We start from the raw sequence: 15842 nt of genomic DNA on the forward strand, positions 1-15842 counted from the left end.
CTAGATATAGTTTTCGGAATAAACTTTGCGGAACATTTGGCTTGTGACACGCTGTTTCACTATTTACTAAAAGCTCTTGTAGCTACAAACAACTATTTCGAGAAACTAAAGCGAAAAAACATTTCAGGTACAAATTCTTTTTACAAGAAAACGAATTAGACTTTTGGAAAAACAATAACGTTTCAGAATATTTAAGTAAAAACTTTCTGAAGTAGTACAAGTTTCTAGTTACGGCTTCAGTTTAAAATAATAGTTTTAACCTAGTCCTAACACACACGAAAACAAACTAGATTTAGACTTTTGAGCGGTCTAAACGTCAAATATTAATTTTGCCCACGTAACCCAAATTTTGGGTTTCCAAAATTGAAAACTGGTTAAAATAGTAGTATACTGATTACTGATTACTAAGTAATTTATTAAAATTGTCCACAATTTCGCTTTTATTAACTTACTGTCCTAAAAGAGTTAGTTCATAATTTCATAGGTTTTTTTAAAAGGTCTGGTCGATAATCAATTATTTATATTTGAATACATTAACGATAAACTCTTATTATTCTTAGTTTCCGTGTTTGAGGTTTTAAGTAATGTCTCGGTAAGTATTGTAGTAGCAGGTAAAATAAAATAGTGAGGCATAAAATCTTGTACCAAAATTATTTAATATAATTTAGAAAAATCTATGAACTAATAACTTTTCTTTATATTTTAGTCAGATTTCGTACAATCAGGTGTAATTGTGACGCTTAACTTCAAACTTGGGCAAATCCATTCTGCTTTAAGGTTGAATATATCTTATACTTTTAAACGAGCAATTCTTGTATATTTATTTATTTATACCGACGATCTCGGAAACCGCTCTAACGATTTCGCTGAAATTTGTTATGTGGGGGTTTTCGGGGGTGAAAAATCGATCTAGCGTAGCCTTAGATGCCGGAAAACGCGAATTTTCGAGTTTTTATGAGTTTTTCTTTCGCGTTAGTAAACGTAAAATATGGTCGTTAATTTCGCCGCGCGCGCATCGATTCCGCTTAGCTCAGTCGTACGTGGTTGGTCTAATGTACGCAGATAGATCGTAGGTGTCAGGGTTTCGAATCCCGGCCAGAAATTAAGTTTTTGTTTTTTGTCTTTTTTTAGGGTTCCGTAGTCAACTAGGAACCCTTATAGTTTCGCCATGTCTGTCTGTCCGTCCGTCCGTCCGTCCGTCCGTCCGTCCGTCCGTCCGTCCGTCCGTCCGTCCGTCCGTCCGTCCGTCCGCGGATAATCTCAGTAACCGTTAGCACTAGAAAGCTGAAATTTGGTACCAATATGTATATCAATCACGCCAACAAAGTGCAAAAATTAAAAATGGAAAAAAATGTTTTATTAGGGTACCCCCCCTACATGTAAAGTGGGGGCTGATATTTTTTTTCATTCCAACCCCAACGTGTGATATATTGTTGGATAGGTATTTAAAAATGAATAAGGGTTTACTAAGATCGTTTTTGGATAATATTAATATTTTCGGAAATAATCGCTCCTAAAGGAAAAAAAAGTGCGTCCCCCCCTCTAACTTTTGAACCATATGTTTAAAAAATATGAAAAAAAATCACAGAAGTAGAACTTTATAAAGACTTTCTAGGAAAATTGTTTTGAACTTGATAGGTTCAGTAGTTTTTGAGAAAAATACGGAAAACTACGGAACCCTACACTGAGCGTGGCCCGACACGCTCTTGGCCGGTTTTTTGTTTTTGTATTTATACGAGTTTTTTTTTTATCTAAAGACGTGATATATTAAAATAGAACCGAGTGAAGCTCATTCGCCCAGATATTGAAAAATATAATATTGATCTGAAAGATAATTAACCCTATAGCAAAATGGATTAATACCCAGGTTTGAAGTTAAGCGACACAATTTACTATCAATCTTCTCACTAGTATGCGCTATTTTTTTTTTTAATTATAAATGGGCTTACTTTAGCCACAGACTAGCCAAAGGCAAAGACGTAGCCTACGATGGAGTGAGCTCGCCCAGAATTTATTATTTGTGTTCTGATCTTCCGAACACAAGTCACTGTTATATGTGACACGATATAAATTCATAATCTACGGCATGTCTGTCTGTCTGTCCGATGGTAAATCCCCGTGACGAGGGTAGGAAAATGGAAAATTTGGTGTTGACACACAATATATTGCATCTGGCGTTAAAATATGTTATTGACATCGATAATATAATGGGACACTATGTTTTAAATAACACTTCGTATTTTATGATGATTTGAAGTTAACCCGTTCACTCATAGTTTTAAAACTGAAATAAGATTTAATGACGTAACACTTACTTCCTAAATAACCCCAGACCAGCGAGTAAATGTAACATAGGCTTAATAGTCTAAGGCAGCGTTCCCACTTATGCGTCGCGTGTCTCGGGGCGCGCAAGGGGCGTCCGCGCCACGCCGCTTAAGTGTAATTCAAAAAACGTCTCCTCAGTACATTTTGTATAGGAAAGACGTAAGACGCGCCCCAGGTGGCGTGGCGGCGGCGGGGCGCGCGCCGCGCCGCTTGGCGGCGCGCCTTACGTCCTTCCTGTACAAAATGTACTGAGGAGACGTTTTTTGAATTACACTTAAGCGGCGTGGCGCGGACGCCCCTTGCGCGCCCCGAGACACGCGACGCATAAGTGGGAACGCTGCCACAGTATAAGGAATATTCAGTAGTTAATCTCCGGCAGGTAGATGCGGGCGGTCTCTGCTGCGCAAGGTCACGCAGGGTTGAACAAAATTACTATAAAGTTAATCAATCAACTTCGTACAAAGTAAGTTGTTGTTATCTAATAGGTACTATTAGGTAACTGTAAGTATTAATATAACAATACCACACCAGTCAATATTGAATACACAAAAAAATATTATTCATATATTAGTCTCATAAGCGCAATACTAAATTGTGTAACGAGGGAGCAAAATGAGATATTCACGGGGACGGCTTTTCACATCACGTATGTGGTAATTTATATGTTATACTTAGATATTATTTAAAACAAAAACGCACTTTCTACTACGTACCATTCAAGTAGGTACGTGTTTTTTTCTTAAATACTGACGAAATAGTATTTAAATGTCTGAATAGATGGTTCCACAATATTTAAGTAGGTACCAAACTTTCGAGATAAGATAGATCGCATCATCTACCTAAATAAAAAACAAGTATTTGGTTGCAAAGTAATTAATGTCGTTACAGGTAAATCCTTATTGATTTTAATGCATCACTATATCTCACTTTTACCTAACGCTGCAAAAATATAAGTATAAAAACCACTTACTTTTCTGGAAGTCTAGGAATTGTGAAGAATGTTATATCCGGATTTTTAGAACTGTTCCCCATACATCCATAAACACTACAGTAACGAAATGACCTCGGCACTGACGTCATTTTCACACACACATCAAAACAGCGCGCAAACGCGGCCCCGACTGTCCAGCCCAATAATTACCAGTTTCGCATGTTTTCGCTGCATGCGAGGGGAGGGAGGGGGACACACCGCGCGGCGTGAAGTTTGTAAGAAGAGTTATTACTGGTTTATACTGTGGGCAGCCGCTGTCAAACAGGTAAGTTGATGGTAGTAGTTGTACCCTTTTGTTAACCAATCCGGGCTAGTCTTAAAATGAGGCCAACTTAATAACAAATAAAGTAGAATAAGGTTGCCTGAGAAAAATTGGTCATAAATCCTAGTTGCCATGCAGGCTTTTAAGTTGAAAAATTCGGAGCGAGCAAAAATCCAAGACAAAGAGAAGTTGCGCGTACTTACTCATCGTGATGATAGAAAAGGATACCACGCACCCACTAATTGTGAGAGAGTGCACGTTGAATTACATAGAAACACGAATAGTCAATTCCTGGAACTTGCGGGCGTAACACACCGGCGTTGGGCCCACTTGCACCAACCACTTAACTCAGGGTTAGTGGGCTGTCATCTGTCGAAGTCCGTAATAAAATGGTGGGTTGATCCTCGGGTTCACCCTCTATTTTCGTTGGTGCAAGTGTCCCTAGTTGGATTTATAATCTTCATTGCATCGGTGCGTCCCAATCGCACTTACAAGTAGTTCGAAAAGGATGGCAAATCTATGTAAATATCAACTATCTTAGCAATAGTATGGACTTTGGATTATGTCAAATGGACTCCTTTCTAAACAAGAATTTTGTGTCATTAGCTCTTAAAATTGATTGTATGTTGTAAGATACATTTCACCAAGCTTATTTTAGCTTGGTTTCCATGTTAGTTGTTCGTATCTATCACGTTGAGTAGCGACCTCTCTCTGTCTTGACTTTTGCTCGCTCCGAATTTTTCAACTTAAAAGCCTGGCAACTAGGATTTATGACCAATTTTTCTCAGGCAACCTTATACTACTTTATTTGTAATTAAGTTGGCCTCATTTTAAGATTACCCCGGATTGGATAACAAAAGGGTGCAACTACTACCATCAACTTACCTGTTTGACAGCGGCTGCCAGGTCTTAGGGACCAAAAAAGGTAGGCAACTGAGGTGCTGCATGTAATATATGGGTATAACCTACCTACGTATATCTTTCTCTTTCAATAAATGGTGGTTACCAAGTACACTTTCTACTGGAGTTTGTTTCATTTGGTAAACACGTCGGCGAAATTAGTTAAAAATATAAATTTTTCAGAAATAAAAAAAAAATATTCTTGACCATTTTTATTGAGGTTGCCATAGTAAGACATGTTCAGAAACTTATTCTATTTTATAAAATATTATTTTCATCTGGTTAACACGTCGGTGAAAATCGAGCTTAGTACGGATCCCCTACTATAAGGGAATGTGCACTAACATTATAGAATTCTTCCGAACTAAAATTATTGAAATTGAAATGATTAATGAATATACTTAGTTACCTGTGTTTTGCCTGTGTATATCGTATACCCGACTTAAAATCAAAATAGACTCTAATAATAGTATTTTATACAATCGTGATGTAATACAGAGCTTTTCAGTCGAGTACCATGTTTATGCCACGAAGCTTGCTGAGTGGCCTAATAGTACGGTACGAGAATGAAAAGCTTAATTATATCACTATTGTACACAATACCTACTTATTCTATGAGTCATCATCTTCATCATCAATGGACGAACAATATCATCATTCAAGTTAAAATTAATGTTAATGGCGTCGTTCACCGTTGTATCGTGGTTGTACCAACATCGAATTTCTTGGCAATCAAATGTTTGTAATAACTGTCTCTAATTGGTCGATAACGCGATAGATAAAAAAACGTGTTTCAAATGCAGAAAAATTTGCCAGGTATCGCAAATTAGTATAGAACTTATTGTATGAAGTTCTATTTTTGAAATTATTACAGTTAACTAAAGTGAACTGTAATGAAATATTATAGTTGACTAAGTGTCACTGAAAAGTCAGCTCTTATAGTTTAGTCTCTGGTGTCGACGAGATTAAAGTCGACGAGTAGAAAAACTAACATTAAAGCTTGAATGGCATGAGCATTGAACACGTCTGAATACGCGAACGATGTCTTATAAAGCCATGAAATGCGAATTGTCGAAAATCACCTTCAATATCAATTGAGCTCGTGCTGTCTAGGCGATATTGTCAGAGTATAATCAAATGCACAGAGTAGCCCATCTTTAAATCAAGACAACTCACCGCCCCTGTACAACCAACTCACCCCACCTGCCACAATTTTGTAATTGCGAATGGGACGAACTGACGCGACAGACGATAAAATAAAAATGTGACCATACTGACATCGCTCTTAAAATTGAAAATTATAAACCCCTAGCCGAAGAACCTGATATGAAGGCTGGCTTTTAAAGTGTATTGAGCGTGAGCTTCTTTTTATTTACATACTTATAGCTTCTAAAAATTTATTTGAGCGTGAATTTAATATACACCGGGTAGTTTTATATATATGCGTCCGAAATTAATTGTATTTGACAAATTTGACATTTTAAAAATTAGTACATATCATAAGCAAAGATCAAAATACAAGACAGAGCCAATCAAACACCGTCGTACGTGAAATCAAAATGTTTGTAAGTAAATTACTGTCACCGTCTCTACTCTGATATTTCGATATCGCGGGAACAAATCATCGCCGACAGTGACGTGATTTGCCTTCGTAAAGTTAAAGCGACTATTCCGGGAAATGGAGGTTTGATAACGAAAGACATTCTAACCGCTATGGTAGCTAATATCAATTGTTAGGATTCAAGATAAGTTCTAAGAAAATTGGTATCGTAGATCAAGTCTAGAGCCAAAACACGACCTATTATGATAACTAATTTTATTTTAAATTTTATTGTATACATCTCTGACATACGTATACTACTTATTGGTTATATAATACTATGAATTTACGAAACCATGACAATGTATGATTAATACAAATAGAATATGAATATTTTTCTTTCTTAAAGTACTGTAGGTCATGGCGCGTCTCCTTTTATACTTTGAATACTTTTTACTGTACGCGTAATTGTAAATCTGCGATGTCCCGGCCTTTTACGTATATCAGCCAAAATGATAAAAGAATTAACAAGTGTGGGACTGTGGGTATTACAGATTCTACGGCAAGTGCGGTGATCATTTCTATATATTACTTCCGTTACGATTAGCTCGCTTTGTTTTATTTCGCCCGAAAACTAGAATATTCTCAAAGAGATTCCCTCCCCGTTGTGATCCGTATTAGTAAATATACAGTTTGGACAAGTCCGAAACATATATCGCTGCTTGTCCATATATCGCTGATATCGTTATTTCCATACAAAGTGCTCGACTGTTTAGTGTTTGTTGTGCCTAGCCAAAGTGGCTGAAATGACAATCGTTGACGCTAGGTGGCGCTCGAAGCGCAGTTTGGCTCTATCGCGTCACTGCAAAAGAGAGACAGGGAGAGCTAGCTACGAAGCGCAAGCAAATGGGATGTCGTAGTAGGTACCCTGGTGTATATTTTGACTGTACTATGTACTCGGTATCATGATGTAATCAGCAAGCTAACTAATAGGTGGGCTGAATAAGCTGGTATGGTATAGAAGCTGAATTATGAATTGGAAGCTGAAATTAGAATTTTGGTTAAAGTTAGGTAGTAGAAATAGGATCTAAAATGTTTTAACATAAATAGTTCTTGAGTGTAGGATAATAACTAATTCAAAAATGATTGAACATTCAAGGTACTGCATTGGGGTAATTTTGAAAGTCAAATAAAAATCACTATTATTTCCATCATATCAAGATTCCCCTTTCGAAATTACCCGTGCATTTTTGTGCTTCGAAATAACCCCAATTATTATAATATAGACACGGAAAAAGTGCCAATACTATTATACACGACTTCATTGCTTATACGTTAGAGTTGTGGATTAATGTTAATTGTAGTGACAAAGTGACATATTTATGGTACTTTGTCATTATAATTAGTATTTAAATGCGCCCAAAAATACCCTTAAGACCTCTACAGTATTGCAATGACATTTCAGCTGACATATACAAGAATAACGCCATAAAATGCTGCTCATTTTTATATAAAGATAAAATGTATATAATTCATGCTACAGACTAGAAGCTTTACGTCAAAGTGGACCTTAATCCAACAACATAAAAGCGAAAACTTTAAGCAATATCCATATTTTAGAGACACTACGCAAAGGCTCATAAAAACCTTTTTACCAGATTATGATACCCAACATGCCACTAGCGACCATTTCAGTAAAATGGCGTTACATAAATTCAGACGGAGGGTAGAACTAAAGCACTGTAATATTCGCCTCATCTCTGATTTCCCTGTTGAACATAATTTCCATTTTGTCAAGAATTGCCTTGAGCATTACCCAGTCACCTTATTCCACCAATACACCTAACACAGATACCAATAATACAATAGATGCGTCGGTTACAGGAAATTAAATTTTTGGACTGATTTTTTTTGCTATCATGTCGCATGTCATACATGAGTATTTGGAAAAGTATCTGGAGGGTTTATACATTTATACAATAATGATACAATAATAATATATTTATACAATTTCATCGTGAATCTGATAAAATGGATTTACGGCAAATCGCAGCTTAGCGTACATAAATGATTACCATACCTCTATAAGTACTTCCAAAGACTACTTTTGGAAACGCTATTTTCAGTCCCATATTAAGAAAATCTCAGCAAAGGTGATCTTTTTTGGCTGTCAAATGTGTACCTTGACTTCAAGTGGCTCAATGTTTACCTTCCTGTAATCTCCTTGTAGGTTATTTTGACCTGACTGAATTCGAGTTTTCTGGATAACAGGGAAGTTTTCTGTCCTTCAAATAAATTATTCCACACCGTGCTTCAAATTTTGTATGAGATAATTGCCAGAAAGACTACAGTAAGTAGTTATTTTTAAATACAATTTCTATCTACAAGCTTGGGATAGGGTAGATGTATAAAATAAAGGGTGTCATTTAATCGATCTGCAGAATATTCCTTTTTTGGTAAGCAAAAATATATATTTGGTCAGCAAAATTGGACAGTTGGTTAGCAACTGAAGGTCAGAAAGTATTTTTAAACTAGTTCACAATTAATGTCATACTGAGGTACTCAAAAATTTTTTGGTTGACAGTTTGATTACTTAAGCGGCAGTAAGCTATCAGCCTTAAATCAGATTTCTTTAAGCAACCTGCGGGTAAGCGATTTATTTCAGTTTGGAGTGTAAAGGAAACATGTTTTCTTTTTTTAATAAATGTTAGTTTAACCGAATACAGCGATGATGGCGCAGAGATGTTGTTTGCGCGCCTTTTCTGACTGATTACGTATTTATAAGAGTTTTTTCTACCTAAATTATTTAGAAAATACTGCGTGCTTTATAGGCCCGTATTTTTAATAATATTCCAGGTTGTTGGTATATGCTTCTCTTCTCTAATTATCCAAATTATTTTGAGCTTAGAAAGTCTACCAAATGTAGAAAAAAATTGCTCTGTTGTATTACTACTTTTTAATAGTAATGCGTTGTAGGTTTAGATATGTTTTACTTGACAGACATCCATTTTTAGGGTTCCGTAGTCAACTAGGAACCCTTATAGTTTCGCCATGTCTGTCTGTCCGTCCGTCCGTCCGTCCGTCCGTCCGTCCGCGGATAATCTCAGTAACCGTTAGCACTAGAAAGCTGAAATTTGGTACCAATATGTATTTCAATCATGCCAACAAAGTGCAAAAATAAAAAAAAAAAAATGTTTTATTAGCGGTACCCCCTACATGTAAAGTGGGGGCTGAATTTTTTTTTTTCCAACCCCAACGTGTGATATATTGTTGGATAGGTATTTAAAAATGAATAAGGGTTTACTAAGATCGTTTTTTGATAATATTAGTATTTTCGGAAATAATCGCTCCTAAAGGAAAAAAAAGTGCGTCCCCCCCCTCTAAGTTTTAAACCGTATGTTTAAAAAATATGAAAAAAATCACAAAAGTAGAACTTTATAAACACTTTCTAGGAAAATTATTTTGAACTTGATAAGTTCAGTAGTTTTTGAGAAAAATACGGAAAACTACGGAACCCTATACTGAGCGTGGCCCGACACGCTCTTGGCCGGTTTTTTTATGTTACTTAACCTACTTGGCTGGCACGATAACCCAAAATGAGTTTTGGCCTCCAACACAACAGCACGGCACGCCACTTTGCTCGGTCTTGAGCGGAATCGCGCCAGCTTTCGCCGACACCGAGCTCACGAAGGTCTACCTATCTATCCGCCCAATGATATTTTTGCTGACCAGCACGACGGGTCTCCCCAACTACTATTTGGCTTTGGCTCTAGGTATACACGTCTCCAAAATGTTCTGAACATTATAATATAACTTTAAAGTCTGTTCCCCTTGTCGTATCGTGACCGCTGGTTCAACCTGGCTGAAATGTCGGAAAAGGTAAAATAATGACATTAAATACGGAACATTAATATTCCGACACGGGCACTGACAGACATGCGTACTGTATGAAAAGTACCTAGTCCCATGCCCCTTCGTTAATGTACCAACACGTAGGCACGATTATTAGATTATAACCGCAGCTTTCCCCGGAGTCCGTGTGGATAAAGATTCCCTTTAAGGGAGTTTATTTTTGTTACCTTGCTCGTGATTCTGAATACAATTGACCTAAAATTCCCTAAAAATATCAAAATAAAAAAATGGCAAAAACATAAACACTCTTAACTGAAAATGTACTAATTTGGTCGATTTTCATTGTCCACACTGTCACATATACATCTATATAATGAATATAATCTTGAAATTCGTGAAAGCTTGCGTATTGATTCCATTGCTCTGCGACTGCGAGGCATAACTGATTTCGTTTTCAATATTCGTGGTAGGCATAGGCACTGCGAGATATATTTTAAAATATTTGATTACACTAAAAAACTTCTCAATACAGTCTTTTCAGTCTTTGATTACAGAAGAACTAATTCTAGTTGCAAAGTAGGTACCAGTTCTAGTAGTAAACAAAATAAAAACAAGTAAAAAATCGTTACGTACTCATACTCTCTAGTATATGTATACGATGTTTGGTCATATCAGCTAGCCTGTACATAAATTTCACTTTTTGACTCGGCCGTCAACATATCAGATTTGTTTCGTTTGTATTTTCCGTCGAAATTGCGAGGGATAAAAGAGATCGGCGATTTGATCGATTTGGGCAATTGATGAATGGGTCGAGTGGTAGAGACTGTAGAGATATAGGTATTTACCCTTCAGTGGCGGCTGGTGAAAATTTCTGCTAGGCAACACCAAAGTAAAAAGAAACCTACCTTAACATTAGGTACTTTACTAGTAATCAATTTTAGGCAAGTCGGTGGGAATCGGCTTGTATGGACCAGCCGCTGCTGTACCCTTACTATCTGCACGTACTATACATACCAACCTACTAGGTACTTCTCGCGTCGAATGATAAACCTTATTACAGTTCTTTCAAGTGTGTTTGGATCTAAATTGGAAAAAAATTAAAATGTTTGACCGTATATACGTCCCACTGCTGACCCAGGCCTCCTCTTTTGCATATCAGATATTACATATATTTTACATTTATAAATAAATGATCTCGCTAAACTATCACATTACCTTTAAATTAAGTATAGATATTAACGTACTTGCATAAAATGGTCTGTCGCCGATTTTGGCTGTTGTATTATTGAGGTTTCTGTAGAAAAGCGGGTTGAAATTAATCTATTTATATCATATTATCAGCGGCTATTTTGTATAAGCCACAAATTAAAATTGGTAGGTAATTGCAGTCTAATAATTATCACAATATAAAAAGACACTTACAGATGTAGTGCGAAAAGATTTGCCTTCGTATTGTTACGGAAACGTACGAACGTGTCATGCTATTTCAGTCAGTGTCAGTACAAGATGTACTGACATTGACTGAACTAGCATCACTATCACTATCACTACATAGTATAAAACAAAGTCGCTTTCTCTGTCCCTATGTCCCTATGTATGCTTAAATCTTTAAAACTACGCTTAGCTACTTACGCTAATTAATTTTGATGCGGTTTTTTTAAATAGAGTGATTCCAGAGGAAGGTTTACATGTAGGTATAGTACCCGTGCGAAGCCGGGGCGGGTCGCTAGTGATAAATACGAACGTTTCCGAAGGAAACCCTTTTTGCACTACATCTGTACCCTTGTAACTTGTAACTTTTAGCTTTGAGAAATAGAGAACAATGGACTACTAGTGGCTAACGGATATACCGCGTAACTCGCTATATGCGCAGCTATATTTACCTTAATGTGCTATTTCAGACGGAGCCCGTAATCTGGTACGAGAATGAACCGCCTGGCGAAGTAGTCACCCTGACGGCGAAAGACTACGACTCGAAGGAAAACGGCCCGCCTTTTACCTTCGCGCTGAATGATTCCGCCTCGTCGTTTGATATACGCTCTAAATTCCAAATCCAAGGTAAGTTTTTTTTTTTTTCACTATTAATGGGCTTACTCATGGCCACAGACTAGCCGAGACTAAGACGTAGCCTGCTATGGAGCTCGCTCAGAAGGTGCCCTTTCACCCTTCATTCGCCCTGCAAGCCCTTCTTCTTCTATCCCTCATTACGTCATTACTTACGCCGTGGCTTGCGTGGGCGACGGTCGCGCGACGGCGATGCGACGCATACGAAATCAAACCTTATCGATATGGAAGTATGAGACGCGACGGCGACGGTCGCGCGACCGTCGCCCACGCAAGACGCGACATTTTGAACACTTGGAAGCTTCTGACATTGATCTTCATCGGCCTCGGTTTCCTGTAGCCCTCACCGTTTGTTTGAAAACTCCAACAAACAGTGAACATCGCGGCAAATGCCTGTGGTGACATTTTTTACTTGGTCGGACCCTCTGATTGGTGGAAGTCCTTTCGCCTTCCGGTTTCCGAGCACGATCATTTTTCCCAAGCATTCAAAGTAAGGCACCAACCGATGTTGGAATATATTGGGCAGCCACAAATAACAACCCAGTTACAATCTCAAAAATCGATTTAAACCGCTCCAGCTTTAGATAAAACAGAATGCCTTTTAGAATTCAACGACAAAAATACACATGTATGAAAAACTCAACCAGTGCCTAAATTTACTAGAGAGACCTTATGTCTCGCCACGTTCTCAATATATCCCCCAAGCTCGAATCTGTAAATAAACATATCTTTTCATTCGTGTAACCGAACACGATCCGAGGGCAACGGGGCAAGGATAGTGCAGCGGTCAAAGGCAATGTCACAAACCATCTTCACAACACCTTATCCCAAAAGAATAAGGTTGCAAATTCTGTATATCTTTTTAGAGCCAAGCATCCCTCGAGGCAAGACTCGTGACAGATTTATAGATAAACTGGAAAGAAAACATAAACGCCTATTTGTTAGATAACAAATTAATCAATAGACTGTCATTTTAGAAAGATGCCTAAATTAGGAGTGTCTTTTTAAAAGGGTTTTTTTATTTTTCTATGAAGATGTATAAAAATATCCCTTGTTGACATAGAGCAGGGCTCTCCAAACAATTTTATCACTGCCTACCTATGTATTAGAAATTGACTTCCTTCTTTACAATGAGCTATGTAGATATATAGATCAATGAAGAAATATATGAAATGAAAACCGAGATTGTTTCATTGAACGTTGTCCTAAATAAAGAATAGAAAAGTTTGTCGAAAACATTTAAAAAAATTGTCGTGTGAATCTGTTTTGTTTCATAATTGGATGTTAGCAAGTATCACTAAAAATGAAACTAGGTACTTTGCTTGCGAATAACGCTGCTAGTAAAAATTGTGTAAAACTAAAATAGAAGAGTACGAAATAAAATTTGATTTCCTCAAAGTTATTCCTTATTTGAAAGTGTAGAAAGCAATGTGCATTCAACGTATCAACCGGCGGGAGCTGCAGCGTATGAATTTTAATATCGTAACAACGTTCTCTGGATTTCGCTCGCAATTCTGTATGTATTCTACATTAAAACAACTTGGGAAGATTGAATTAGTACTGTTAAATTGTAATAAATTACAGTTTGAGTGAGTTTGCTGGGGAAACACTGAATTTTGACTTAATAAGGCTTTTTTTGGTATAGTATCTGACCCATTCAGCAATAAGCTTAATAATAAAAAAATTAAAGTCAAGATTTGAACCCAGTACCTGCTCCAATTTTATCTCAGAAGTTTACAGGATGTTCAGGATCATTTAGCTGTTGTACTTTACTCCACTAGAACCTACCGAAAGCGTACTCTTTCCTCAGACGTAATACCATTACTAAGCGAGTTAAAAACCGGGCAAAGTACACTTCGCGACTTTCTTTGCTGGCTCATTGAACCCGGTTTTAAAGAGAATTCCCCAAAATCGAGTTCCGATGAATTAGTCTAGTTAAAATGCAATAAATGCCGCTCGGCCTAGCTCTAACTTTATTTGCGAAGTGCCGATCCAATTTTAGTCGCTTTCAGGGTTAGCAGACCTTGGTTTTTCGGTTAATTTATCGTTATGTAGTCAAAATATGTATTTCGATTTTGTACAGTCAGGTGTAAAAATATGGATGTGCAGTAGTTGCTCAAAATATCCAATAGCTCTCAATTCTTTGACATAAGAACCGTGGGACATATTTTTGAGCAATGTTTATATATCTATATCCAATATTTTTGCACTTGACTGGACCTACCTAAAAATGACGGTCATTTGAATGAATATTAGTTGTTAGAAAGTCGATATAGAAAAGTGTATTTCCCTTTTACTAAGATAATACTCAGAAACGCCACTTTGTAAACCAAAATGTATTTTTTTGCCGTTCTGTAAATCTGAATTTGACGAGAATCAGGTTGCGTAGTCAATACGACAATGAAATTGTTCGCTCTGCTGGAGATAATAAGTACGGTAACCCTGTGTTGCTGATCCATATTAGTCCGACGGAGAAATAGGCGTTTCCTTCGCTATTTCAGAGCTCGAAGAGTAAGCGATTAGCGTCTTACTAAACATAGATCACACGTATTTTTTTAATGTATTAACGACAGACAGAGAAAATATCACGCCAGTCACGTGCCCTGCAGATCCCCTTTTAACTATCAAGTAAAACATCATTAATTTTATCAGAATATCTCTAATATTGTATCAAAGAGCCACCCCTAGTGTCCCATTCAGAGGCTGGCGTGTTAATCAAGAAAACTGTCACCCGTCCACGGAAATTGCCCCGGCGAACGATGTGAAAATATTGTCCCATATTTAAATGGAACCTTTTAAAATCCGTTTTGGGTTGATGGACAGTTATGGGAGTTGATTGGAAAGTTTATCCATACTAATATTATAAACGGGAAAGTGTGTGTGTGTCTGTTTGTTTGTCCGTCTTTCACGGCAAAATGGAGCGACGAATTGACCTGATTTTTTAGGTGGAGGTAGTTGAAGGGATGGAGAGTGACATAGGCTACTTTTTGCCTCTTCCTAACCCCCCACTTCTCTAAAATGAAGATGGGAATTTTGTATATAGCATCTCAAAATTTTTCGAATTTAACGCGAGCGAAGCCGCGGGCAAAAGCTGGTTTGTTAATGTTGGAGGCTTTTGATTTCATTTCCCCGAGATCTAATAAATAAGACAAATCTTCGTGTAACTTGGTAGTACAAAGTTACAGCAACACAAGAACGGCTCGATGAAAATTTCAAAGCGGTTAAAAGGTTAAGTTACCGTGTCAAAGACAACGGCATTCTGTTTTACTTAACTCAAGGAGATAATCTTGACGCAAGTGGTTTAAAACACATTGCAAGGTGCTTTGCTGCTAAACGTATAGCATTTACATACGTTTCGAACATTGATATCCGACATTATTAGGTCATAGTTTTAATTAGATACACAATTTAGTGGAACTCACCCTCTAGACAGAACATTGTTTTGCTTACTCGCAATTTTTTTCAGGCGCTATTAATTATGTTCCGAAATACAAAAATTTTAAATAACTCCCCGGAGTCCTGAAAGCATTTGTTTTGTTTTTGAATTTGGAACCTTTTGTGCAAAATAAATTTTGGAATATGTTCAAAAGTTTGTACACGCGGTTTGAGGAGGTTATCAAATCACATGCTAAATATGGAACCTATTTTAATTTCGCAGGCAACAAGCTCTGGACGCTCGTCTCGTTCGACCGGGAAGAGCGCAAAGAGTACAGAATACCAGTCGCCATCACAGACTCCGGGACGCCCCGGATGACCGGCGTCTCCATACTTCACGTGGTCATTGGGGATAAGAACGACAACCTTCGTATGGCGTCTGTAATCATTGACTCTTTTTATGGCATTTAGCAACATCTTCGTGTACAACTATAGGGTAAGTCCGTCTGTAATCATTGACTCTTTTTATGTCT

At 37.4% G+C, this 15842-nt stretch overlaps 1 protein-coding gene across 1 annotated transcript in view; it reads left to right on the forward strand.

Annotated features, from left to right (window-relative positions):
* Positions 1 to 15842, forward strand: part of LOC125225513 (DE-cadherin) — a 475716-nt gene that overhangs the window by 394938 nt on the left and 64936 nt on the right. The window contains exons 12-14 of the mRNA XM_048129267.1: positions 11772 to 11928; positions 15593 to 15746; positions 15781 to 15805. Of these exons, the coding sequence (XP_047985224.1) occupies positions 11772 to 11928; positions 15593 to 15746; positions 15781 to 15805 (336 nt within the window). The remainder of the gene's footprint in view (positions 1 to 11771; positions 11929 to 15592; positions 15747 to 15780; positions 15806 to 15842) is intronic.

The sequence above is a fragment of the Leguminivora glycinivorella genome, chromosome 1 (genome assembly GCF_023078275.1).
Source record: "Leguminivora glycinivorella isolate SPB_JAAS2020 chromosome 1, LegGlyc_1.1, whole genome shotgun sequence".
Lineage (NCBI taxonomy): Eukaryota > Metazoa > Arthropoda > Insecta > Lepidoptera > Tortricidae > Leguminivora > Leguminivora glycinivorella.